Genomic DNA, 27,988 nt, shown 5'->3' with positions numbered 1-27,988 from the left:
CAGCCGGACAACTTTTACGTGTTTGTTATTATACAAGTCTTGCTAATGTCAAGTAGCTAACTAGTAAAGCGCTTCTTGTGTATGTTAATTATATGCAAATAGCACACATGCGTACATGTCAATGATAATGTGGATACATGTTTGAGATTTGCATAAAAAGTGATGAGTGGTTTGGTGTGTTTTGATTAGCGTGCTAGCCGAAAGATGTAGCCTCCTCTCCTGTTACTGCACAACGAGCAGGGTTATAAACTAACTTTGTTTCCAGTTAGGAAGGCACATCTTACTACGGGACTTCAGTTTTTATCTCATAAAAGTGCTTGAAAGTTATTATCTGACAACAAGTTTTGCCCACATGGACCGTTAGCTCCTCATCTGCAAAACATCCCCCGGTTATACCCCCCCAAAGGAAGGACCTCAGCTCACAAGCAGGCGGTCCTCTCCTCCCGTCCCCCGGTGCTTACCTCCGCGCTGCTCGAATCACTCGCTTCCCCCAAAACATCCCGAAATGTCTGCAGGTTGCTCCCGATGACCGACGAGACCTGTAGTGCAGCGTCAAACCCGGGTCCGAGTCCGGCGGTGTACGGGTGGGTTCCCGGGATGCTCCGCAGAGAGGCGGTGACCCTTATCCGGCCCGCTCTCCTCCCGGTGCCGGAGTTGCTGCTCCCTCCGGGCCGAGCGGGGAACCGCCACCGACAGCTGTGCGCCATTTTACACTGTGTGCCTGTGTGTGTGTGCCCTGCGATCACAGATACGTCGGTGGGCGGAACCCTGAGCCAGCACTCCACATAAACAAGCTCCGCCACGGCCTCCGCTCTCACTGGCCGACGCGTCGTTATGCAGGTTGCGGGGCGGGGCGAGGCGACCCGGACAATGCATTTCCTCAGCGGGTCTATTGAAGCTCGCGGTGGCTGACGGCTAATCAGATTCAGGGGCTTTGCGCGGGAAAGCCGCGGAGCACTTGAATCACAAAAGAAGAATAAAGAAGACCGTTAGAGCCAATAATGGCCTCTACTCGCTCGGACTGCAATGTATAGACGCGTTTGAGCTAATATAACAGTGGTTCTCGAACTTTTTTTCACCAAGTACCACCTCAGAAAACACTTTCTCTAACTACCAGCAAAATGACCAATCAGGCAAAGTTGACGTAAATACTGGGCTGTGAATCTTTGGGTGTCCCACCATTCGATTCGATATCGATTTTTTTTTTCAATTCAACATGATTCTCGATTCAAAAACGATTTTTTTCCCCCGATTCAAAAGGATTCTCAATACATAGGATTTCAGCAGGATCTACCCCAGTCTGCTGACATGCAAGCATAAAGGACAATGTTTCATCAACTGATTGCAATAATGTAAATTTGTTTTAACTATTAAATGAACCAAAAATATTACTTATTTTATGTTTGTGAAAATATTGGACACAGTGTGTTGTCAAGCTTATGTGTAAGCCACTGTGACACTATTGTTCTTTTTTTTTTTCTTTTTTTTTATAAATGTCTAATGATAATGTCAATGAGGGATTTTTAATCACTGCTATGTTGAAATTGTAACTAATATTGTTACTGTTGTTGATAATATTCATTTTTGTTTCACTACTTTTGGTTTGTTCTGTGTCGTGTTTGTGTCTCCTCTCAATTGCTCTGTTTATTGCAGTTCTGAGTGTTGCTGGTCGGGTTTGGTTTTGGATTTGGATTGCATTGTTATGGTATTGCTGTGTATAGTTTTGTTGGATTGATTAATTTAAAATAATAATAATTTAAATAAAATTTAAAAAAAAAGATTTTTCAAAATGAGAATCGATTCTGAATCGCACAACGTGAGAATCGCGATTCGAATTCCAATCGATTTTTTCCCACAGCCCTAGTAAATACTGTACCTAAAATCAATCAAATTGGACGAAAATATTTGTTTTTCCTTTTTTTTAACCATTATTTACTTTTTTAATTATTTTGACAAGAACAAGAAAGTTTGATCATATTCATCATCGGCGGTCACTCGAACAAGTATGACGATCCTCCTGGTAGGGGTGTATCCCTTTATGGAGGATGCCTGTGCGTGACTTTGTTTAACGTGGGGAGACTGGTGCACAGACAGTCACCACACAATTACACGAGGCGACTCGGTAAAGAATCTGGGTATTATTTTCAACCCAACTCTCTCGTTTGAGTCACACATTAAGAGTGTTGCTAAAACGGCCTTCTTTCATCTCCGTAACATCGCTAAAATTCGCTCCATTTTGTCCACTAGCGACGCTGAGATCATTATTCATGCGTTCCTTACGTCTCGTCTCGATTACTGTAACATATTATTTTCGGGTCTCCCTATGTCTAGCATTAAAAGATTACAGTTGGTACAAAATGCGGCTGCTAGACTTTTGACAAGAACAAGAAAGTTTGATCATATTACGCCTATACTGTATATACCTATACATATACATATATATATATATATATATATATATATATATACACCTATACATATATATATATATATACCTATACTGGCTCACCTGCACTGGCTTCCTGTGCACTTAAGATGTGACTTTAAGGTTTTACTACTTACGTATAAAATACTACACGGTCTAGCTCCTGCCTATCTTGCTGTTTGTATTGTACCATATGTCCTGGCAAGAAATCTGCGTTCAAAGAACTCCAGCTTATTAGTGATTCCCAGAGCCCAAAAAAAGTCTGCAAGCTATAGAGCGTTTTCTATTCGGGCTCCAGTACGATGGAATGCCCTCCCGGTAACAGTTAGAGATGCTACCTCAGTAGAAGCATTTAAGCCCCATCTTAAAACTCATTTGTATACTCTAGCCTTTAAATAGACCCCCCTTTTAGACCAGTTGATCTGCCGTTTCTTTTCTGCTCTGCCTCTGGAGGGTGGGGCACAGATTCGGTGACCACAGATGACGCGCTAGCTGTCCAAAGTCGGGACCCGGTGTGGACCACTCATCTGGGCATCGGTTAGGGACGTCTCTGGGCTGCTGACCTGTCTCCACTCAAGATGATCTCCTGCTGGCCCCACTATGGACTGGACTCTCACTATTATGTTAGATCCACTATGGGCTGGACTCTCACAATATTATGCTAGATCCACTCGACGTCCATTGCACCGGTCGCCCAGAGGGGGGGTCCCCCACATCTGCAGTCCCCTCCAAGGTTTCTCATTGTCATCCCATTGGGTTGAGTTTTTTCTTGCCCTGATGGGATCTGGGGATGTCGTTGTGGCTCGTGCAGCCCTTTGAGACACTCGTGATTTAGGGCTATATAATTAAATATTGATTGATTGATAATTCTTTCTCAATTCTGTACACTGCTGCTGGAATTAAAATGTTCCTGAGGGAACTCTCCTGAAAGAACCAATAAATATATGTATCCATCTAAAACAGTGTTTTTCAACCACTGTGCCGCGGCACACTAGTGTGCTGTGAGATACAGGCTGGTGTGCCGTGGGAGATTATGTAATTTCACCTATTTTGGTTAAAAATATTTTTTGCAAACCAGTAATTAAGCAGCCCTTTGAGACACTCTTGATTTAGGGCTATATAAGTAAACATTGATTGATTGATTGATAATTATAATCCGCAAATAATGTGCCGTTGTTGAGTGTCGGTGCTGTCTAGAGCTCGGCAGGGTAACCGTGTTATTCTCTTCCATATCAGTAGGTGGCAGCAGGTAGATAATTGCTTTGTAGATGTCGGGAATATGGTTTGTCATGATCACAATATGCAGACGACAGCGGGAGGCAGCGTGCAGGTAAAAAGGTGTCTATAGTTTAAACCAAAAATAAACAAAAGGCGAGTGCTGCTAAGAAAAGGCGTTGAAGCTTAGGGAAGGCTATGCAAAACTGAACTAGCTACAAAGTAAACAAAAACAGAATGCTGGACGACAGCAAAGACTTACAACATGCGGCGCAGAGACGACGTCCACAAAGTACATCCGTACATGACATGACAATCAAAAATGTCCACATAAAGAAGGATAAAAACTTAAATAGTCTTGATTGCTGAAACTTTGAACTGTTTAAACTGTTTTTAACTTTTTAACTGCCTTTTTATCTAACAAATTGCTTTTAAGATCATTTTTATCTGCTTTTTCTATGTGCATATAAATATATGTGTGTGTATTTTACCTCTGTTTTAAATTATATATTTTAGTCTGTCCTTTGCCTGTATTTATTTGTGGTGTACAGCCCTTTGTTTTTCAGCTGTGGTTGTTTTTAAAGGGCTTTACAAATAAAGATGGCATGGTATAAGTTGGTAAAACAAAGCGGGTGCGGGGAATAGTGCCCAAAAGAAGACATGAAACTGCTACCGGAAAATACCAACAAAACAGGAAAAGCCACCAAAATAGGAGCGCAAGACAAGAACTAAAACATTACACAGGAAAACACCATCCATCCATTTTCTACCGCTTGTCCCTTTCGGGGTCGCGAGGGGTGCTGGAGCCTATCTCAGCTGCAGTAGGGCGGTAGGCGGGGTACACCCTGGACAAGTCCAAAAAACTCAAAATATGTCACAATGTGACAGGTGGTGACAGTACACCTACTTTGAGACAAGAGCTATAGTGATGCATGCTTGGTTATGGTTTGAGTTTACATCCAACAATTGCGGGAACAACTTTTTACTGTCAATATCGGCTGCTGAGTTTCATTTTAAAAATGTTCTGCTGGTGGTGTGCCTCCACATTTTTTCAATGAAAAAAAATGTGCCTTGACTCAAAAAAGGTTGAAAAACACTGGTCTAAACAGCAACAAGGATGGGGAATGTGGCTGTCATTTCCAAAATATGACAAGTTATTATGTATAACACGTACATTTTCAACTTCTGTGGACTGATACACCAGAGTGCTGTCATTTAGATGATCTTCAACCAGCTTTTTCGTTGTCCCTCGCCAAATCATGCTTAAAAATTGCTTTTAATATCCCTTTTTTTTAAAGCATATTCTAAATTAAACATGAGCTCCAAATTAAGCATTTTTTAAGCATAAAATGGTTAAATGGACTAAATATTATCAATAGTATTGGCCACTAGATGAGAACAAATCCATGAGAGCGTTTTATTCACTATCGTGACCACTGATTGGCTGAGCTTCAGACAGCATTAGGATTAAGAGTGTAAAAAAGACAAAAGGGTGTTATTTCATGTCTCGATGACTCTCATAATGTTGAAAATTGTATTTAGAAGGTTGTAAATATTTTTTTTTTCCTGCTCTAGCTATTAAAATATCCATCCATCCATCCATTTTCTACCGCTTGTCCCTTTAGGGGTCGCGGGGGGGTGCTGGAGCGTATCTCAGCTGCATTTGGGCGGAAGGCGGAGTACACCCTGGACAAGTCGCCACCTCATCACAGGGCCAACACAGATAGACAACATTCACACACTAGGGACCAATTTAGTGTTGCCAATCAACCTATCCCCAGGTGCACGTCCCCGGAGGGAACCCACGCAATCACGGGGAGAACATGCAAACTCCACACAGAAAGATCCCGAGCCCGGGATTGAACCAAAGACTACTCAGGACCTTCGTATTGTGAGGCACATGCACTATTAAAATATGTCATTTATAATTCAAAATTAATTAATCACGGTCATGTCTGGAACCAATTTACAGATATAAACAAGGGACGACTGTAGGCCCTTCAAAACAGCAGTGCTCCTGTTGCATAGACATGGCTATTCTTTCCTAAAATTTCATAACTATGATGAAGTTAAATAAGACACATATAAACGCTGGTTTTCAGTAATATACAAAAGAAGAATACAGTAAATAAATAAATGGGTTATACTTGTATAGCGCTTTTCTACCTTCAAGGTACTCAAAGCTCTTTGACAGTATTTCCACATTCACACACTGATGGCAGGAGCTGCCATGCAAGGCGCTAACCAGCAGCCATCAGGAGCAAGGGTGAAGTGTCTTGCCCAAGGACACAACTAGGATGGTAGAAGGTGGGGATTGAACCCCAGTAACCAGCAACCCTCCGATTGCTGGCACGGCCACTCTACCAACTTCGCCACGCCGCCCCTATTATGTTATGTTATTAAGTTATGGCTAAAGTGTCTAATACGTCCAATAAGGAGCATTTGAAGGTTAAGTAAAGGAAACACATAATAACCGAGTTAAATTATGTTCATGGCAAATTACTTAAGGAATTTAGTTAAATATAAAGGTGTCACTTCCAGTGAGTAGCTTAGCATTGAGTTAGTTCAGTATAAACAAAACAGCAACAAGTACTCCTGTCAAAGGCTTTATTCAGTGAACATTTAAAGGCCTACTGAAACCCACTACTACCGACCATGCAGTCTGATAGTTTATATATCAATGATGAAATCTTAACATTATAACACATGCCAATACGGCCGGGTTAACTTATAAAGTGACATTTTAAATTTGCCGCTAAACTTCCGGTTCGAAACGCCTCTGAGGATGACGTATGCGCGTGACGTAGCCCGGCGAACACGGGTATGCCTTCCACATTGAAGCCAATACGAAAAAGCTCTGTTTTCATTTCATAATTCCACAGTATTCTGGACATCTGTGTTTGTGAATCTGTTTCAATCATGTTCATTGCATTATGGAGAAGGAAGCTGAGCAAGCAAAGAAGAAAGTTGTCGGTGCGAAATGGACGTATTTTTCGAACGTAGTCAGCAACAACAGTACACAGCCGGCGCTTCTTTGTTTACATTCCCGAAAGATGCAGTCAAGATGGAAGAACTCGGATAACAGAGACTCTAACCAGGAGGACTTTTGACTTTGATACACAGACGCCTGTAGAGAACTGGGACAACACAGACTCTTACCAGGATTACTTTGATTTGGATGACAAAGACGCAGACGTGCTACTGTGAGTATGCAGCTTTGGCTTCTAAACATTTGATCGCTTGACCGTATGTGCGCAACTTTTTTTTGCGTATGTACGTAACTTTTTTAAAATATATAAGCTTTATGAACCTTGGGTTAGGTGAACGGTCTTTTGGGCTGAGTGATTGTGTGTGTTGATCAGGTGTTTGAATTGTATTGGCGTGTTCTATGGAGCTAGGAGCTAGGAGCTAGCATAGGAGCTAGCATAACAAACACGCAGGTGTTTTTATGCAGGATTAATTTGTGGCATATTAAATATAAGCCTGGTTGTGTTGTGGCTAATAGAGTATATATATGTCTTGTGTTTATTTACTGTTGTAGTCATTCCCAGCTGAATATCAGGTCACCCCCGGCTCTCACAGCATCTTCCCTATCTGAATAGCTTCAACTCCCCACTAGTCCTTCACTTGCACTTTACTCATCCACAAATCTTTCATCCTCGCTCAAATTAATGGGGAAATTGTCGCTTTCTCGGTACGAATCTCTCTCACTTCATGCGGCCATCATTGTAAACAATAGGGAACTTTGCGTATATGTTCAACTGACTACGTCACGCTACTTCCGGTAGGGGCAAGCCTTTTTTTTATCAGATACCAAAAGTTGCAATCTTTATCGTCGTTGTTCTATACTAAATCCTTTCAGCAAAAATATGGCAATATCGCGAAATGATCAAGTATGACACATAGAATAGATCTGCTATCCCCGTTTAAATAAAAAAAATTCATTTCAGTAGGCCTTTAACATTAGATTGCTTCTTCCCGTCTGTGTTGAATAAACTATAGACATTGTAAGTTAATATTGCAATTATAAAACATAACATCAGGAGCTTGTAGAATTACAGCACTATACCATTGGACCAAATTATGTGCACAACATCTTAAATTAGATTAAAACGAATAACAGGCATTGAGTTTATTACCAACATGAGTAACATTTTACCCTATGAAAGCAATAAAGTTGATCTTACTCTTTAATTAATAATACAATTATAAATGTATTCATTATGTCCATTTGGGCGGCAGCGGTACTCTGTTGTAATAAAACATTTCTACAAATTGTGGCAATATGACAATCTCAAATAAACAGAAGATGTCTAAAACTAATGTCAGATACGTTTTTTTCTGTGCAAAAAATTATGACCGAAGTGGTGAAGTTGTATTTTCATTTGCACGTTAACAGTTTGGTTAAGAAACATCCAAAAATACTCGATGACAGGAACTTTGCTGTTTGCAGGGATCTCCTACCAAAACACTTGCTGTTTTTAGGGAACGGCAATAAGTAAATAAAACACCAGGGGCCGTACTTATCAAGCTTCTTAGAGTGCCATTTTACACTTAAGTCCTGAGAATTTGCGAAATTTAGTCCTACTCTCAAACTTAAGAATAAAAGCTTTTTATCAACGTTCTTAAGTCTAAGAATCACTCCTACTCTCCACGATATTTAAGAGACCTTCAGAGGTGTCTTAAGTGGTTAGGAGTTGCCAGCAGGGGATGGCACTGAGGCGAGAGAGACGTGCGCGAACGTTCAGGGAACGGAACAATGTTTTGTTTTTTTGATGACGAGCAGCTGATCAAACGGTATCGTTTAGACAGAGCGGATATTATTTTTGTCACAGATTTAATACTTTTCGATTCCTTGTTGATTTCTGCATGTGTCTGCAGTGGGCTAGTATATATAGAGCCACCCACACCAGTTTCAAATTAGTTTCCTAATTAATGAATTGGAAAGAAAATGTTATGACAGTAGCGGGGCCGTACTTATCAAGCTTCTTAGAATTACTCCTAAGAAGTCTAAGAAGTGTGGCCGTGAGGTGAGTGACGTCAGTGAGTGTGTGGGCGAGAGAAGAGAGGGAGCGGTAGCGTGAGTGCCGGCGGGGACTAGTTTGTTTTGTATTATTTTGTAGTTTATTGTCAAAATATACACTCCCATTGTCCACTTAAATATTTCCAAGATATTTCTTTATTCTTAGACAACGGATTCCCTTCCGTGATTGGTCATTTCTATGGACACAGAAATGACGTCACCTAAAATTCCGTTTACGGCACATAGTAATGTCGTAATTCAGCTCTGAGTGTGACACTTAAGATTCAGTCCTACACTTCGCTGAAAGTGTGAGTAAGACGCTTGATAACTAACTTTTAAGTGCAGCTTTCAGCCAAGAATTTATTTACTCTTAAGTCAACTCTTTAGCAGACTTCTTAGGAGTAATTCTAAGAAGCTTGATAAGTACGGCCCCAGAGCACTAACAAAAAGGATCTTTGACACCATTTTTGAATAAGGGCTTTAGAAACAGCAGCTCTCCTACTGTATAAAGCAGGGCTATTCTACCAAACTGTTTTGGGGTCCACAATTACAGAAAAACAAGGACAGGGATGCCTTACTTTTTTAAGCCTAAGGACAGGGATGCCTTACTTTTTTAAGCCTTAAAAAAGTAAGGCATCCCTGTCCTTGTTTTTCTGTAATTGTGGACCCCAAAACAGTTTGGTAGAATAGCCCTGCTTTATACAGTAGGAGAGCTGCTGTTTCTAAAGCCCTTATTCAAAAATGGTGTCAAAGATCCTTTTTGTTAGTGCTCTGGTGTTTTATTTACTTATTGCAGTTCCCTAAAAACAGCAAGTGTTTTGGTAGGAGATCCCTGCAAACAGCAAAGTTCCTGTCATCGAGTATTTTTGACTTGTATTTTTGTAGTAAATTCGTAAAAACAGCAGAGTACACCTTTTAGATAATTTTTAGCAGCACATTTCTAAATAGAGCAGTGTGCCTGTCAAATGACTTCTGCAGTAGAGTCCTAAAACAGCAGAGCGCTCCTGTTATAGAGGGGTTTTGACTCTTATTTTTGTTGTATATTCCTAAAAACAGTGGTGTGCTCCGGTCATAGAAGATTTTTACTGTAGATTGCTAAAAACAGAAGTGTTCCTGTTATATGAAGTATATTTGATTGGCGCTTTTGCAATAGCTCCTTTAAAACAACAGAACACTCCTGCTACATAGAGGATCTTTGACTCATATTTTTGCAGTCGATTCATAAAAAACAGCAGACATACAGAGCATCTCTTATTAGCATGTTTGCAGTAACACCTTCAAAAACAGCAGGGTGCTCCTGTCATATTGAGGACCTTTGACTCACTCTTATTTTACACAATCAAAAGTTGCACACAAAACTAGCATAAAAAGGGAAACGGCCTATACAACACACATTAGTTTTATTTGTTTCATCATACTGTACACTCAAATAAAATTTGACAATAAAACAAACAAGAGCATCATCATTTCACCTAAAGATATTTAACATGTCGCACACGCATGCCATCCTTGCCTCACATATATGATCAGACTACATCCACATTTAATTTTTTTTAAATAGATCATCTTTCCTATTTGCAGCATTCTGTATATCAAAAAAATGACCGGTACTTAAAAGTGTTAGGCATCGTTCAGCTGCAGTACATCAAATCCTTCAAAAACGCTACATCAGTCAACGGTTTCCATGTCGATGGTTTTTAAAGGGCAATCAGGAGGGTGAAAAGTGTTGTATATAATGTACGTTTGTTGATCTAAACACTGGAAATGTTACATTGAACTAAATATTTATGAAGAATGACGTTATTCCTCTTCTGCCTTAAATGTGTTGGACTGGAATTTAAAGAGAAGTGAGTGTTCAGCACCTCCAAATAATTAGCAACACACTGTGTATATACATTTGTATACTCACATTTGCGATTATTTTCCATATGATATATCTTTCTAGGCCAGTTGTTTGTCATCGAAAAGCACCAGCTAAATGTAAACCTAACGAATACAATAGATTTATTTAGAATATTTTTTGACATTTAAAACTGAAGCATTGTGCTATGCATATAGTGTGCACTTTCACGGGTTGTTACATTTTTATGTGCTTACGTAGCTGTCACTGCAACTGCACTGTAAAACCAATTCAAATACAGATTGGAAATCAAACCCACACCAATTTGAATTTTTTTTAATCTATAGGTAAATTTAGTTACATTTTATTTACACAGAGCATGCAGCATGAACTAAAAGTGCTGCATTGTTATTGTGTGGCTATCATCATCTATACTACATAATTCTGCTATCAAAGCGCCACAAAATATTTGTGTCAGCAGTATTAAATCTGGTTAGCTGTTAAATTATGTGGAATAATCAGCAAGTACTAAAGTGATAATTGGCCACGTTTGGAGGTCAAAACCAAACAGCTTGTCATCATGGAGTTCTACAGTCTGTTGCATGAAGGCTGTATTAATAAAAAGAGAAAGATGGCGGGATATACAGTCACTGTTAGGCACGGAAGGCGTGGTTATCAAGTCTTGTCGCTTGTAGCCAGCTGCAGCCGCTCCTGCTTATGCTTTTCCAGCCACTGTAAGATCTGTTGTCTGAGCTCCTCGTTTGGCCTGATCTGGTCCATGGTAAGAGGGCTGCGGTTAAACGGGTCTGTCTGGTCACTGGAACAAACACACAACTCGTCATGTAGCACACACAGAAGAACACACTTGCATGTGTGCATAATGGCATGGACTGGTTTCATGGCTGATCATTTGTCTAAATTAGAGATGTCCGATAATATCGGACTGCCGATATTATCGGCCGATAAATGCTTTAAAATGTAATATCGGAAATTATCAGTATGGGTTTCAAAAAGTAAAATGTATGACTTTTTAAAACGCCGCTGTACGGAGTAGTACACGGACGTAGGGAGAAGTACAGAGCAGTTGCGTCTCCCAGTCATACTTGCCAACTCTCCCGATTTTCCCGGGAGACTCCCGAATTTAAGTGCCCCTCCCAAAAACCTCCCGGGGCAACCATTCTCCCGAATTTCTCCCAGACAACAATATTGGAGGCGTGCTTTAAAAGCGTGCCGGCCCAATCACATGATATCTACGGCTTTTCACACACACAAGTGAATGCAAGGCATACTTGGTCAACAGCCATACAGGTCACACTGAGGGTGCCCGTATAAACAACACTGTTACAAATATGCGCCACACTGTGAACCCACACCAAACAAGAATGAATGACAAACACATTTCGGGAGAACATCCGCACCATAACACAACATAAACACAACAGAACAAATACCCAGAACCCCTTGCAGCACTAACTCTTCCGGGACGCTACAATATACACCCCCCGCTACCCCCTACGCCCACCTCAACCCCGCCCACCTCAACCTCCTCATGCTCTCTCAGGGAGAGCATGTCTCAAATTCCAAGCAGCTGTTTTGAGGCATGTTAAAAAAAATAATGCACTTTGTGACTTCAATAATAAATATGGCAGTGCCATGTTGGCACTTTTTTCCATAACTTGAGTTGATTTATTTTGGAAAACCTTGTTATATTATTTAATGCATCCTGCGGGGCATCACAACAAAATTAGGCATAATAATGTGTTAATTCCACGACTCTATATATCGGTATCGGTTGATAACGGAATCTGTAATTAAGAGTTGGACAATATCGGAATATCGGATATCGGCAAAAAAGCCATTATCGGACATCTCTAGTCTAAATCTTATAAATGATTTCCAATTAGCATTTTCGCGGTAGTTACTAAAAACAGCAGACGGTTCCTGCCTTATAGCGGATCTTTGACTAGCATTTTTGCAGTACATTGTAAAGAACAGCACAGGGTTCTTGCCATGTAGAGGACCTTTGACTCAGGTATTTGTAGTAGATTTCAAAAAACAGCAAGAAGTTTCCTTTCAAATAGAGATTTACTGTCATTTTTGAGAGCCTACAGCAAAAACACAAGCACACACCTGTCATATAGAGCTCCGATGACTACAGAGTTTCAAATAGCATTTTTGCAGTAGATTCCATAAAACAGAAGAGGGTTCCTATCATACAGAAGGTATGTGACTAGTGTTTTTGTAGTACGTTCCTGAAAACCGCAAATAATTTTCTTTCATATTGAGTAACTGTTGTTTTAAGAGCAAACTGCAAGAGCTTTTTTGACTGGAGTTTATGCAGTTAAAACAGAGGATCTTTTGACTAGTATTTTTGCAGTAGATTCCTAAAAACAGCAGAGGGTTCCAGTCATATAGAGGATCCTTGACCAATGTTTTAGAAGTAAATTCCTAAAAACAGAAAATATCTGTTGTTTTAAGAGTTTATACTGCAAGAGTTTCTTCAAATAGCATTTTTGTAAAAAAATAAATAAGAGCAGAGCACTTTGTGATACACAGTATCTTTTAACTTGTGTTTTGCAGCAGAGGGTTATTGTCATATTGAGGCTATTTGACTATCTGACTAATTTGTTGTAGTAAATTCCAAAAAACAGCAAGAGTTTACTTTCATATACAGAATAAATTTAAGTAATTTATGTTTTTTAAATCTTTACATTTTTTATTTAAATTTAAGTTTTGAGGAGCCTAAATTTAAAAAAATTTGAGTACAACTATTTTATGGAGCTTCTTTGATTAGCGTCTTTGCAGTTGAAAAAACAGCAGCGCCCGTCAGAAGATCTTTTAACTTGCGTTTTGCAGTAGATTCCAAAGAACAGCAGAGGGTTCCTGTCCTATTGAAGCTCCCTGACTTGTGTTTTTTGTAGTAGATTCTTAATAACAGCAAATAGTTTACTTTCATATGGAGATTTAATGTTAGGCTACTGCAAAAACACTGGAACCCACCTATCATGTAGAGCTCCTTTGACTTAAAATTTCCAAATAAAATATTTGCAGTACCGGTAGATTCCAAAAACAGCTGAGGTGCAGTATATTTGACTAGTGTATAGCAGTAGATTCCAACTATACTATAATCAGATTGTTCATCAATGTGCATAGTCCTGAAAAAATAAACTTGGCAAAAACAGCTTAGGGTTCCTGTCAGATTGGGGCTATTTGACTCGTGTTTTGTAGTAGATTCTTAAAAACAGCAAGAGTTTCCTTTCATAGAGATTTACGGATGTTATACCATATTGAGCTTCTTTGACTAGTGTTTTAGCTGTAAAAAGCAGCAGAGCCCTTCTGTCACACAGAGAATCTTTTGACTAGTATGTTCCAGTCATGGAGTGGATATTGGACTTCAGGTAAGACACCAGTGTTAATTCTGACAGCCGTTTTTAACATAGTTTTAATTTAGTCTTAGCCTACTCCGTGGCCTGTTGGTTGGAGTGTCCGCCCTGAGATCGGTAGGTTGTGAGTTCAAACCCCGGCCGAGTCATACCAAAGACTATAAAAATGGGACTCATTACCTCCCTGCTTGGCACTCAGCATTAAGGGTTAGAATTGGGGGTTAAATCACCAAAAATGATTCCCGGGTGCGCCCACTGCTCCCCTCACCTCCCAGGGGGTGAACAAGGGGATGGGTCAAATGCAGAGGACAAATTTCACCACACCTAGTGTGTGTGTGACAATCATTGGTACTTTAACTTAACTTTAGTCATAATCTTTTGATGAAAATGTATTTTAGTTTTAGTCAAAATATTTTCATCGACATTGATTAAGTTTTAGTCGACAAAAGATTTTTGTCAGCTAAAAATCACAGTAAATGTAGTCGACTAAAATATTAATATTAATTTAGAATATGAATGCACCTCTATTTATAGGAAGTCTTGTGATATAAAACATAAAGGACTAATGTTTTTGCTGTAGATTCCACATAAAATATATCTGACTAGCATTTTTTTGCAGTAGTTTCTCAAACAGCAGGACACTCCTGTCTTTTAGATTATTTTTGTAGTAGGTCCATAAAAACGGGACAGCGTTTCTGTCATTTAAAAAAAAATCTCTGACTAGCATTAGAGCAGTATAAACCTTCCACCCCTGTATAGCCTGGCTACTATACATTACTTTTGCCGGGACAACGCGCACCTCACCGTCATGCTTGGTCACTAACCTGAGGAGATGTCTTGCTATAGTTGAGCGGTCTACTGTGACGTTGGAGGAAGGGAGAAGAACTGGGTCTAGCATCACTGTGGACATGATGGGGTCTAAGAACTCTTCTGGGGCATCTGCGTAAGTCTCCTCCTCCTGCTGTTGTCTATCTGCATGGGACTAGAGGACAGGCAGAGTAACAGATTAAAATATACTCCTTTTATTTATACATGCACCCCACCCCCCAGAGTGCAGTCATACCTTTATTTTATCAGCAAGGAGTCCAAAGGCCACAATCATGTCCCCGGGCTTGTTGATCTTCTTCAGTACCCTCAGCATCTGGGAGAAGAGAATAGGGGAGTACGATCGTCCATCCTTCGGGACTGTAGTGCAGAAATTCTCCTCATCACTGCCAACGAAATATACAAATAGGTCTTTATCTGGAAACCAAAGCAAATACATTGCACATGCGGCTAGCAAAAGGAGTGTTCACCGACACATACCCCAAGTTCAGGTAGATGGTGCAAATGTCAGAGACAAGCTGCTGGGGCTTGAAGTCAAACTCGCTGAAGTCCTTCACCTTGAGAGCCCCCATCTTGGGACCCACCAGGTGCTGTAGGAAGTAGTTGAGCATGGAGATGATCCTCTCAGCCAGGAAAGGGTGCACAAAGATGCCCTTAATCTCTGGAAGGGAGGGAAAAAAACTGGGACATTGTTGCAAGAAGAAAAGCAGGTATTTAAAACAATGCAATCTTTCTACTCTGACCTGAGGTGAGGAAGGCCAGCGTGCCGATGGTCTCGTTTGACATGATGTTGTGAAATCGGCCCAGCTGTCCAAACATCTGCAGGCTCGACTCCCTCTCTCGTCGAGCGTCGGGCGCCAGGTCATCCCACTCCCCTCTATCCCGCTCCAGCTGAAGGATCTTGATTTTACTCAGGTACTGAAAAACAGAAAAAATACCGTAATACCTGAAATAAAAAAAATTTAAAACTCCGGCTAACATGATGTTTTGAGCAGATTGCTGACAATAAAAATGTATACTTCTGGTGAATCAAGTCTAATTGGTGCATGCACGCCAATGGGGTATATTGATTTCAAAGTAAATGCCTTGCTTTGTTGACACTGTGAGCTTTGTGTAAACACGTTTTACCGTTCCACATATTGATTCACAGAAAATCGAATCCTTTATTTAAAAAGAAACAGAAAACAAAGTGTGTCCTCTTTACAATATCCATCCATCCATTTCTACCGCTTGTCACTCTCAGGGTCATGGGGGGTGCTGGAGCCTATCCCAGCTGCACTCGGGCGGAAGGCGGGGTACTCCCTGGACAAGTCGCCACCTCATCACAGGGCCAACACAGATAGACAGACAATATTCACACTCACATTCACACACTAGGGCCAATTTAGTGTTGCCAATCAACCTATCCCCAGGTGCACGTCTTTGGAGGTGGGAGGCAGCCGGAGTACCCGGAGGCAACCCACGCAGTCACGGGGAGAACACGCAAACTCCACACAGAAAGGCCGGTAATCGAACCCAGGACCTTCGTATTGTGAGGCACATGCACTAACCTCTGTACCACCGTGCTGCCCTTCACAATATCAAAACATTGAAATTAACATGTACAACCTACAGCAAACACACAGATTCTAGTGCTATAGATGTGTAAATAAGAGTAGTTAGTGGTGTGTTTACGATATACTTTACTGTAAAAGTGTATTTTATTGCTGTTGAAATTTTAAAAAGGGGAAAACGTGGTTTTCATTTATACGCATTTGGGATATAGGCCTACATGGTTTACAACATACAGCGGCCATATGCATACATGGTTTTCATCGTACAGAGGCCATACGCATTTAAGATATACATGGTTTTCACCGTATAGCGGTGATACACATTTGGGACATACATCATTTGATCTTGCAGAGATGACAAGCATTTGAGTCATGGTTTTCATCATACAGAGGCGATACACATTTGGGACATAGTGTACATGTTTTGTATTGTACGACAACAATAAGCATTTGAGTCATAGTTTTCATCGTACAGCGGTAATTCACATTTGGGACATACATGGTTGTCATTGGACAGCAACATACACTCAAAGTTCGATATAACATGGTCGGTGGGGTTCATAAAATATAGATTGAATTATTCCTGAGATTGCGTTGTATAGAAATCCTTTTTTTTCTTATACCTAAAAGTTATGCGCTAGTTTGCCTGCCTAAACCTGCTTGGTGTTGGTGGACGTGACGTGAATGGTGGATAGTGCTCCTATGTTACAGAATGGGGGGGTCACTATCCACAAGTAGGTTTGGACATCACTGGGTCCTTCTCTTTGGAGACTTTCATAAAGATTTTCTGTGTAAATTTGTAAATCTGTGATCATTTGGTGAAAAACAACTCGACTGACTGTGGTAGGGGAAAAAAACTGACGAAAATTCGGGTTCCATGGCACGTCCGCCTATATAGAATGTTGCGTTATATTGAACTATAAGTGTATATCTTTTGGACATATTGTACATGTTTTTCATCGGAGTTGCGATACGCATTTGGGACCTACAGTACATGGTTTTCAACATGCGACGACGAAAGGCATTTGGGACATACAGTATAGGGTTTTCATTGGACGGGGGACAATATAGATTTGGACATGAGGTTTGTCTCACCTGGATAGCTTCATCTAAAAGGAAGATGGCATCATTCATCAGCAAATTTAGGAATCTGAGGAACAGAGGAGGTTGCATGGCCTCCAGGTTCTTCGATGCATAGTCTGCCAAATGCTAAGGGATGTCAAAATAAACAACAAAAACACTTACTACCTAAAAACAAAAGCATTGATTTATTAATACACCACTGTTGAATATCATAACCTTTTTTTCAAACTTAGATAAAAATAACCAAACAAAAAACACTCCTCATACCTTGATACTCTCTCTGTAGTTATTTTCGCCCCACATGAACTTGAGGATGGGATACATGGGTCTTCTGTAGTTGAACTTCTGTTCAAACTGATGAGGATCACCTGGAGAAACATGGAAAATACAAGGTAAAGTTGTGAAGCAGACAACCATGTTTGTTTTTACTAGATCCAGCAATACAATCGGTACTAATGTTGAATACAAAAGTTTTAGCCTTTGTGGCTCACCTGTAAACTCAATGTCAACAAACACAGTGATGAGGGCTTCAGCCAGCTGAGGTGCATATCTGTAAGAGCAGAAGATTCTCTCACGCTGGAAGACGATAGGCTGAGAAGCACTTGGCGCTGTAGGCTCCATATGGGGCATCACCGCCTCCAGGACCTCAGCAAGCTTTGCTCTTAAATGTGGGTTCTTCATTCTGTTATGGATGCCAAAAGACAAGGTTTTGTCAAACTACTAAAGGCTTTTTGTGAGCTATATTTTGTCTTATCTGACATGTTCAAAACCTAGACGATACCTCTCTACATTACCCATGAAGACAGTGATGAAGTTAAGAATCTGCTCGAGGCTTTCAGCCGAGCACTCTAAAACCTCATCAGCAAATCGACGCAGGAAGATAAAAAAATCTCCCAAGTTCTCTGCAAAAAACTCTGCAAAACATAGAAAGGCTCTGCAGAATACCTAATATCATAGCCCACATTTCATAATAATTCATAAACCTTACCTGGTACAAAGCAAAGCATGGGGCTCTGCAGGTAGGGTAGCGGAAAACTGAGTGCTACATGTTCGGGGCCATGGTTCCCCATAGCAAACTGAACCATGAGAGCAGCGACGGACGAATGGAGATTAAGGCAGCATTGCAGCATGGCGGGCTGTGTGGTGGCGGCTTTGGTCGACAGGTAGACAGTCATCAGGCGCTCAAACTGTTCCAGGAGCTGCTCGGACATGGGGTTTCCTGTTTGATGAGCCTCCTGGCATGTCACTTGGAGCCGGTGAAGGGACTGGTTCATCTTGACCAGCTGTTCGTGAAGCCTGCACAAAGACAACATGGACTCTATGAGACTAAGGGTTTTGTTTTGGCAAATCTATCTTTTTTCTTTAAGCCCTTATGAACCTGTGGAAGCCGAGATGCAGGGTGACCTGTGTGAGGACAAGGTTTTCTGTCAGCAGGCTGTAAGACTCTGCAAGCTCCAGTTGGAGCGGCGAGGGCACGGGGGTTAGACAGGTTTCTTTGTCTAGACCTATGTGTAGAATACAGCATATTATTCAATTACAAAATTTCATGTAATCCTTTAGACAATTCTTTTGTAAATACAAAACAAAAATTAGTATATCAGCAAGCATTTTTATTGCAGTGCATCTTCTCAAGGGCTAATACTGCAAAAAGTAAACCGTAGTCCAGTAACAACCTGTGAATCTCTGGTGAATTCTAGACTGATAACAATGATGTTCACACAAAATATTCAGTTTCGACACTGAAGTGTAATTACTTGTGATGCCTTTTATTTACAATTTATTGTATATTGATTTATTTTCAATATATAATAAATTGATACTGCTATACAAGCCTTACACTGACTACTCTAAAGTATTCTAATTCGTGGTGCACGATAATTATTGGGCCCATATTAGGAATTATGGCGACACACCAATAATCCAATAACATTAAAAAATGGCTCCAATAAACAAACGTTTTTTTAAAAAGCTCAAATGAGGCAAAACCAATATGTGCTGTAGGTGGGTCAGAGTGAACAAATCAAGCGCACCAACACCCAGGAGTTGAACTTTAGTCGTAATGCCTGCAGAGCGACTCCAGGCCTATAGACACAACAACACTACACCCTAGACAATGGGCATATGCACATACATACCCCCCACCCCCACCCCCACGCCTTCACCACTGCTTGAATCCCTTAGGGGTGATGGACGGCTGAGCAGCGCTCAGATAGCAGCAGCCTGCTTTTGTAGCCCCCACTCCCTCCCCTCTGTTGCAAGTTTTGTGGATTCTATTTAACATGTTTAGGTGTGCTAAGGCTATTGAGTTTTTTTCTCCCTTGGCCTCAGTCTGGATCCCCTCCCCAGGAGCCCAGTCTTAAACGGAATATTTATTTACTCATCCCCCCTCCCCCCAGCGTTTACCTGTTTCCCACCGGCGGTTGGCTGATCCGTCAGCGGCTCTGTTTTGTCTCCCTGTAATGTTTGTCTGCTCTTGAATGGGATTGTGCTGAAAATCTCAATTTCCCCTCGGAGGTTAATAAAGTATTTCCACCTACCGCCTGAATGCTGCTGAGATAGGCTCCAGCACCCCCCGCGACACCAAAAGCGACAAGCGGTAGAAAATGGATGGATAGATAGATGATTCTGATTCTACTTCATAGGAGGTTCAAAACTGCTTCTAAGCTCACAAGTTGTAGTTACACATCAGAGGAAGACATCCCGGGTGCCGCCCGGACCAAATGCCATGCAAACACTGCGAGGATATAAGAAAAAAACAACAACATATGGCTTCGACACATCAAACCTCACAAGCAACCCTGAAACGTCGCCAGGATCCGTGTCTTGAAAGCCAATGAAAATGCCTGCGCAGGCAAAGCTGCTTAAAGCTAGCCTCGACCTTCTTCAATGGCAGTGGCGCGAGTCTGCCGCTCAGGTGAGCTGGGTATGACTGCCTAAAATGTCAATCATGGACGCCAAGATGCGACATAAAAGCTCCTGGGAAAAACTGGATTGCAGCAAAACGCCACTACAGCAGCCCAGAGATACAACAATACAGCCTAATCAGTGATACGCTTGACACTAAATACAATGGACCATGTCTGCCAACAGACCACCCCGAGCTATGCAGAATACGACGTGATCACCACCCTCCTCCGTACATTAATAGATGGAAATCATGACATAAGTTTTTATTGATTTACATGGATGTGATGTTAGCTCTACCATAGTAGTGATGTCATATTTGTTTAACACAGGTAAAGTTTGTCAAATCAACCGTTGTTTGACTATTTTTTAACTTTGGATGTGCACAAATTACAGTAAAAAAATTACAAATACATTAAGAAGCAGGAAGATATAAGCAAAAAAACAAATAATGTGCATACTTAATATCCATAACTTAGTATTTTACCTAGAGTAGATATATTAACTTTTGGGAACTGCCTGACTTGTGTATTTACCTCTTGCATGCACATTGCGACTGCGCCTCTCCTCTTCACTTAGCTCTCTGACTGCACAGTATGTGGGGTTAAACGTGAGCAGTTTAGGAGAGTGCGGCCGGCAGAATGGCTGGCACAGTTTCAGCAGCACTGTGCCCAAATTTAAGAAGAACGCGTCCGAGGCGTACATCTGAAAGAAGATCTCTGGCATCTGATTGGCCCATATCTTAGCCCGGCCAGCATTGGCGTGCAGACAGTTTCCCAACCACGACAGCAGCAGGTGCCGTGTCTCGCTCGACCGCTGCAGCAAGTTTTTAAAGATTTGGTGCAGCTTGTCGTGAAATTGTCCCAGGAACTGCAAAAGAAGATGTTGAGCCTTGATGCAGTTACAGACTATCACTCAGTGTGGTGGAGACGATCAGAAGTGCTCACCTGGTGGATGTTGGCCTCCTGGACCTTAGTCTCCTGAGAGCTTGAGCGAGAGGGGTTGAGAAAGTAGCCATGCCCCTCCACCACACCTGGGGTCTTCAGCAAGCAAGACACGCTCAATATAGTTCCTAAAAGGCTCTTCTGGTACAACAAACCATTTGTTGGATCTTTGGGCTGACTATGCACCATCAATACCTACAAGCATAATACATTAAAGAACATTTTCTGGCAATTTGAGCAAATAACACATCAATGAGCGCTTCCTTACCTTAGCGATGTCTTTCTGGTGGCTGAAGTAGAGAAGGACATCAAGGTAGAAGTACAAGAGCGGCTGACACAGATCCAGGTCCTTGATTCTTCCCTGAAGAATATCAAGCACTGGGATCATCACCTCCTCAAAAGTCCGCACCTCTTGGTCTGAGATCAGGCCAGCAACCACTTCCTCAACAAACTCCACCACCTCCTCTGGCTCTGAAACGACATCAGTGACAATTAGAAATTAAGCTTTTCTAAGGCAGGCCTTTCGCTAAACTTACGTGCTCTGCTGAAAGCATCCAACAGCAGGTCCAGAAGCTGCTCGTACACGCGCTGGTTGACGTAGATCTCTGGGGTGAGCAAAACTGTTTGCGTGTTCGAGACCGTCAGGTTCTTACAGCGAACTGAAAATGGCAGTAACTTCTCAGGTACCTTTGTCACCTGATGTAGAGAAAATGGAAAAGCGACTAAACAATGAAAGAGTGACAAAAAAAAGCCTGAAATGAAGACTGTGAACAATGTTTTACCTCTTCCTTTGCCCTCTGATAGCAAGCAAAAAGGTAAGGGATGGCACATTTCTCTCCAGCGTCACGGTCAGCAGAGAGGTTAACAGCATTGCACGAGGTCATGTAAATGAGGTGGTTTCCTGGTTCCAGCAGCAGCAAGCGATTAAAAAGAGCCTGGAAGCAAAAAAACAGCAAAACATACTGTAAGCCAAATGTGTTAAAGGGGACCTATGATGATTTTAATATTTTCTGACTTATTAATGTTGTTGCAATACTAGATACTTATGTTAAACAATGTCAAAGCATAAAATCATAAGGTTCATGCAATTTGGGCATGAGCTTGCACAGTTTTTATATGTCTCTGTTCGTGGGGTTTTGCAACTGGCTACGTCACCGCGAGGTTGACGTCCTCATTTAGACATCAAGTCAAACTTTCAGCTAAAGCTCCTCCTCCTGCGGCTCTGAAACGATCGGAGAGTGTGCAGATTTTGGTACCTATTTTTGTTGTATTTGTCCAGAAAGTTCCAAAAATTTTACATAAAAAACATGTAGGCATGGCTGAGATATCTATAGAACAATCTTGCCTTTCTTCATACTTCCTAAAAATGAGCTGTTTGGAATTTGCCCAATTTGTGACATTTTTTCAATTTGTGACATCAGCGGATATCTCCACGTATGGTAGAAATTAACCCGGAGAGCTTTGTGCCAGTCGGCCATTGTAGTCCGCCATTGTGGTCAGTAAGTTTCTTCTTTTCTCGATCCTCTTGTTTTGGGGAAGGCCAGCTGGTACATCCAGATAAATCCTCCGCTGTTTCCATTTCTAATACAAAGTAGTGTGTAGTTAGAACCTATATCTGTCATTAGACTCCATATGAAAACGCTAAAAACTACAACATGTATGACGGGGAGAAGACAGTCGAAGAGGAGGCACATAAAGAAGACAGCCCACAACACAATGCATCCTGGAGCGACGTTAAAAAGTGACTTGATGATGGCCTGGAAAACCTAATCTATGCAAAATTTAGACCAAAGAACACCCATTACATGTCACAAGGAAGTGTTTTAAGTGTAGAAAAAAAAATCACAATGACCCCTTGATTTTAAAAACATGAATTAAAAAAAAAGAATAATTCTGTCTTTTTAGTCCACAAACATAACAGTGCTTTTTACCATTGAAAGAAAGCTAAAAAACGAAGGGCAGTCTTATATTTGGGGTTTTACAGAGATTTCACACATGGACAGGCAGCAGCACACGTCTTCCCCAGTAATTTATCTCAGAGCTTTTCTTCCCGTCACTCAAACAGACCAGCTACCTAGATTTTTTTTTGCCTTTGACCGCCAAAAAATGGGTCAAGTTGTAAGTGAAAATATTTCTCATCATATTATTTCAGTGATTTTAATTAAAAAGATGAATTTAGTAAAAAAAAATTTGTCGAAATACAGGTCTTGTTATATTCAGGGTGGCCTTCATACAATACAGTAATAGTTCCATTGAGCGGAAATAGGTAGTGAATTGAAGAGGAAGAGTCGACGTTCAACCTGCTCTATGTTGTCCATGTCCAGCCAGTCCTGTCCGTCCAGATCAGCTGCCATCTCCACCAGGTAAACACAGCGAGGCGGGATTCCATTTCCCCCTCTCAAACTAGGGTCACCTAGAGGCAAAGATAAAAATAGGCATAGATTGATTGCATTTGAAAAAAAAACAGAAAAATACCAAAACATTTTACAAGACAAGAAAAATAGGATTTTATTCCCATTTCAGCGAAAGAAGAATACATTTTAGTGCTTTGTACAAGTGTGTTTGTGTGTGTGTGAATAGTGGACAGCTTGGGCCCTTTTTGGTGCCGTACTTCCTGAAAATAATGACTCATCATGACACAGTCTCAATGTAGTCACAGTGACACTTCCGACCGCATACGCGGGATGAGTCATGTTTCTGTTACCGGAAACTATAAATGTGACTTCACACCATGACAAAATAAGGGTTTTATGGACTGAAAGCAGGTCAGGCAACCAAAAGATCATCTATAAGAGACATTTTTAGGATTATGCCTTCTAGTGTTGTTCAAGACAGAATGTTTGATACTGGCACTGCTCCTGTCCTGTGTTTTGGCTCAACTGTATTGATCCGAAAATAAGACAAGCTCTCTTTTTTGGAAAAATATAATAAGTAGATTGAAATGAAAATATGAGATATTTTCTTCGCTGCTCGACAGTTGTTTGATGACCTTGATTTATTGATCAGCATTCTCCGAGTTGCTTGGAGGAGGTTGTTTGGTGCCACCTCCAGGTTTGCATGTGTAAATCTCCAGACTCCGAATATAAGACGACCCGCTTTGTCCATATAAAAAATTAGGGATGTTCCGATCCATCGGCCACTGATCAGTATCGGCTGATTTTCGTGAAAAAGTATGTGATCGTGATAGCTGAATAATGCCTTTTATTGCCGAATACAAACAGCTCTTCCCTTTTTGCTAACACTGTATTTATTTTACGTCTACGGCTGACAAGCGGCTAACAGCTAACCATGTGTCTCCATACATAAGCTTATAATAATCACTTCTGTTATGGCAAATAAATTGCATTTCTTTGTATTTTAAGTATCATTATCCAGTATTAGTATAATTGGAGGACGAGGATAAACATATTACACACATAGGAAAATAATTAGCAACTAGTTAAAATATTGTGTTGATATGGTCAATAGCACTCACCCTAAATACATTTCAAAATGTATAATAGGTATCGATATTGGTATCGACCAATCTCACTCCTTATCGTATTGGGATGGGCAGCATAAAACCCTGATTTCAACATCCTTAGAAAATATACCATAATGTATCAACTGTAGATGTATTGACTGCAGTGTTTGGTCTAATATCCTGTATCGTAGGGCTCCAAAAAATATTTCTAAATAATAAGTAAATATAAATGATCATTTTAAAATATTTTTTTAACTATTAAAATAGAAAAAATAGAAAAAAGCGCTACAAATACAAAATGAATGTAACTCTAAAATAATACATTCCATAAAATGACAGTTTTATTACTGCCATGTAAACCAAATGACACAAGAGCATCTCTAACATTATTTGATGCGGCCGCTGCAAATATTTTTACATCTCCTTTTACTTACTGTTGTCCAAGGTGATGAGGAAGATACGCTGGATCATGTGATTGACATTAAGCTGCTCGCACAGTTCCTGTCGGGATCGGAAGGAGCGGCTTATCTCGGCCACCGAATCGTCGTTGTCATCGACGCTGTCCGACACGGAGTTATCCGACTCGGATTGGCTCTCTCCTGAGTCATCTTCTACAGTGGTACACAAAGACATTCTCGACTACAAGCTCTAATGAACAGCATCTCAGTAAATGGTATTTATTTATAATTGTCAATAGTTGGGAATGGGAGTGTGAATGGTTGTCTATTGCAGGGGTGTCCAAAGTATGGCCCGGAGCTCGTTTTTTATTGGCCCGCAACACATTTTACAGACAAAATAAACAACTTTTCAATTAGAAAATAAAAAAATAAAAAATAAAAAGGAATAATGGAACCAGCCAAATTTCCGCCAAAAATGGGACCTGAAAACCAAAATGGCTGTTGACCCTTGCAATTTCTACATAGTGTTAGATGAACATTTTTTGCAAGATATGGTACGATTTTAAATGTGCTAAAGCCATAATGTAAAAATTATACTAATATTACTTAAGACTACGAATAATAACAATTGATTAAACTATATTTTATTGTTTTTTGTTACGTCTCGGTGTGTGAATGGACCCCAAGATGTAAAGACGGCAGGCAAGTGCACAAAGGAATCCCTCTTTAGTAGGGAAAGGCAGGTAACAAAAAAAACAAATATGTGAACCTGGGAAGTGCACAAATGGAAAACAAGACCATTGAAGTACAACGCAAAAATAATCCACTCCTGAAAAGCATCCTGATTGGCAACTAGGGACAGGTGTTCACTGATTGAACCATCCATCCTATCTTGGTGATTGTATTGTACCATATATCCGGCAAGAAATCTGCGTTCAAAGAACTCCAGCTTATTAGTGATTCCCTGAGCCCAAAAAAAGTCTACGGGCTATGGAGCGTTTTCTATTCGGGCTCCAGTACTCTGGAATGCCCTCCCGGTAACAGTTAGAGATGCTACCTCAGTAGAAGCATTTAAGTCCCATCTTAAAACTCATTTGTATACTCTAGCCTTTAAATAGACTCTTCTTTTAGACCAGTTGATCTGCCGTCTCTTTTCTGCTCTGCCCCCCCTCCTTCGTGGAGAGGGGAGGGGCACAGATTCGGTGACCACAGATGACGCGCTAGCTGTCTAAAGTCGGGACCCGGGGTGGACCACTCATCTGTGCATCAGTTGGGGACGTCTCTGCGCTGCTGACCTGTCTCCGCTCGGGATGGTCTCCTGCTGGCCCCACTATGGACTGGACTCTCACTATTATGTTAGATCCACTATGGACTGGACGCTCACTATTATGTTAGATCCACTATTGACTTGACTCTCACAATATTACGCTAGATCCACTCGATGTCCATTGCACCGGTCGCCCAGAGGGGGGGGGCCCACATCTGCGGTCCCCTCCAATGTTTCTCATTGTCATCCCATTGGGTTGAGTTTTATCTTGCCATGATGAAGGATCTGAGCCGAGGATGTCGTTGTGGCTTGTGCAGCCGTTTGAGACACTCGTGATTTAGAGCTATATAAGTAAACTGATTGATTGATTGATTGCCAATAAGGGATGGTGACAAATCTAGCACTAAAACCAGAAGAGTGGAGGTAAAGATGACGTGGAACTGAAAATAGCAGCACTGGACAGGAAACTGTCATGTGGGATCATGGCAGGTTTTTGGATCTTGAATGTAGAAAAAAGAACAATGGCCCCTACAGCCTTCAACTTTTCTGTATGTGGCCCTCGCTGGAAAACGTTTGGACACCCCTAGTCTATTGACTCTTTGTGGTACACCCCTGGGATGTGCGCCATCCTACCCGTGACCCTAATGGTGACAAGCGCTTTAGAAAAGGGATGGATAAGATGATGTGTATGAAGTGGAGTTATCAGCTTAGTGAGGCGTTTAAGTTCTGCTTTACTTACGTGGTTGCTCAGTAGGTAACTGTGCAGATTTCTGGCCTGATGCAAATTGCTTGGCATCAGCCAACGAGCTGAAGAGGGCGGCGAAGGGGTTACAGGAGATGTTGTGGTTGTTGTTGTTGCCCTGGTCAGTCATCTCACTGAGGCTCAACACTCAAGACAATCCGAGACCATAGCCTTAAAAATACACACACTTAAATAGGATACACACTTGATCATTTTGCTGCACATGTAAGATAATTATAGTAAAACATATTGGATTGTTTATGTAGTGCTTTCGCCACTTCGTCAAACAATGTTACCTCGCTTTAGAAGCCTTTCTTAAACGAATATTTGATGTATTCTACGAGGCTAGTCAGTGTATTTGAGCAATGACATCGAGCAGTTTGAGTAATTTGCTAGCTGGTAGACGGCTAATGACTCTCGCTAGTTAGCTAGCGTGGGGAAGCAACAAGCTAAGTCGTCAATGGCTGTGTCGACGTCCATGTATCTGCTGATAACACAAAGACATGACATTGTATGCATTCAGATTGATGAAGGTATGCAGCCGTACCTGTTTGACTTGGAAAATGTCTGTTTCAATGCAAAAAAACCCCCAACATAATCTTCTCTGAACCACTACGAATCCTGTCAGTTCCACCAAAGTAAATACACGACGTGACGTCATCAGCAAGAGACGATATTTAACATTGGGGTTGTCGAATATATTCTCATTTTTAGTTACGCCAGTTCTTGTACCCTTGTTTTACTGTATACATTGTTTTTGTACCCCATATCTTTTTGTCAATTTACTTATTTTACAACCATCAGAAAATATCCCTAAACCAACACCACAATTCTAAGGTATCAACCGTGAATTAGACCTAAATATTTTAATATTAACGTTTTTAATACAATGAACGAATTTACTTTGAATTTTAACAAATGTT

At 40.9% G+C, this 27,988-nt stretch overlaps 2 protein-coding genes across 5 annotated transcripts in view; both read right to left on the bottom strand.

Annotated features, from left to right (window-relative positions):
* The window catches only part of kmt2a (lysine (K)-specific methyltransferase 2A), a 90,783-nt gene extending 89,997 nt beyond the window's left edge, over nucleotides 1-786 (bottom strand). For 3 of the 4 annotated variants that reach the window (XM_062060079.1, XM_062060080.1, XM_062060081.1), the window contains exon 1: nucleotides 462-785. In XM_062060079.1, coding sequence (XP_061916063.1) covers nucleotides 462-707 — 246 coding nt within the window. In that variant the 5' untranslated portion in view covers nucleotides 708-785. Of the gene's footprint in view, nucleotides 1-461 lie in introns of all 4 variants that reach the window. The other variant, XM_062060082.1, reaches the window with a different exon arrangement.
* A 9,247-nt stretch (nucleotides 787-10,033) lies between these two features.
* On the bottom strand, nucleotides 10,034-27,743 carry ube4a (ubiquitination factor E4A (UFD2 homolog, yeast)). Its single transcript, XM_062060078.1, has 20 exons — nucleotides 27,613-27,743; nucleotides 27,063-27,236; nucleotides 25,093-25,269; nucleotides 23,496-23,608; nucleotides 21,978-22,130; nucleotides 21,732-21,891; nucleotides 21,464-21,666; nucleotides 21,199-21,390; nucleotides 20,788-21,121; nucleotides 18,726-18,852; nucleotides 18,336-18,643; nucleotides 18,129-18,261; nucleotides 17,839-18,029; nucleotides 17,615-17,715; nucleotides 17,360-17,473; nucleotides 15,455-15,629; nucleotides 15,192-15,372; nucleotides 14,950-15,097; nucleotides 14,711-14,868; nucleotides 10,034-11,320 (listed from the first exon to the last, which is right to left on the bottom strand). The coding sequence occupies exons 2-20, from the start codon at nucleotides 27,193-27,195 to the stop codon at nucleotides 11,179-11,181; spliced, it is 3,243 nt and encodes a 1,080-aa protein (XP_061916062.1). The 5' UTR covers nucleotides 27,196-27,236; nucleotides 27,613-27,743; the 3' UTR covers nucleotides 10,034-11,178.
* Nucleotides 27,744-27,988: the final 245 nt, after the last annotated feature.

This window comes from Entelurus aequoreus, linkage group LG10 (genome assembly GCF_033978785.1).
Source record: "Entelurus aequoreus isolate RoL-2023_Sb linkage group LG10, RoL_Eaeq_v1.1, whole genome shotgun sequence".
Lineage (NCBI taxonomy): Eukaryota > Metazoa > Chordata > Actinopteri > Syngnathiformes > Syngnathidae > Entelurus > Entelurus aequoreus.
Note: the sequence above shows the minus strand (reverse complement) of the source record. Positions and strands in the feature narration are given on the sequence as shown.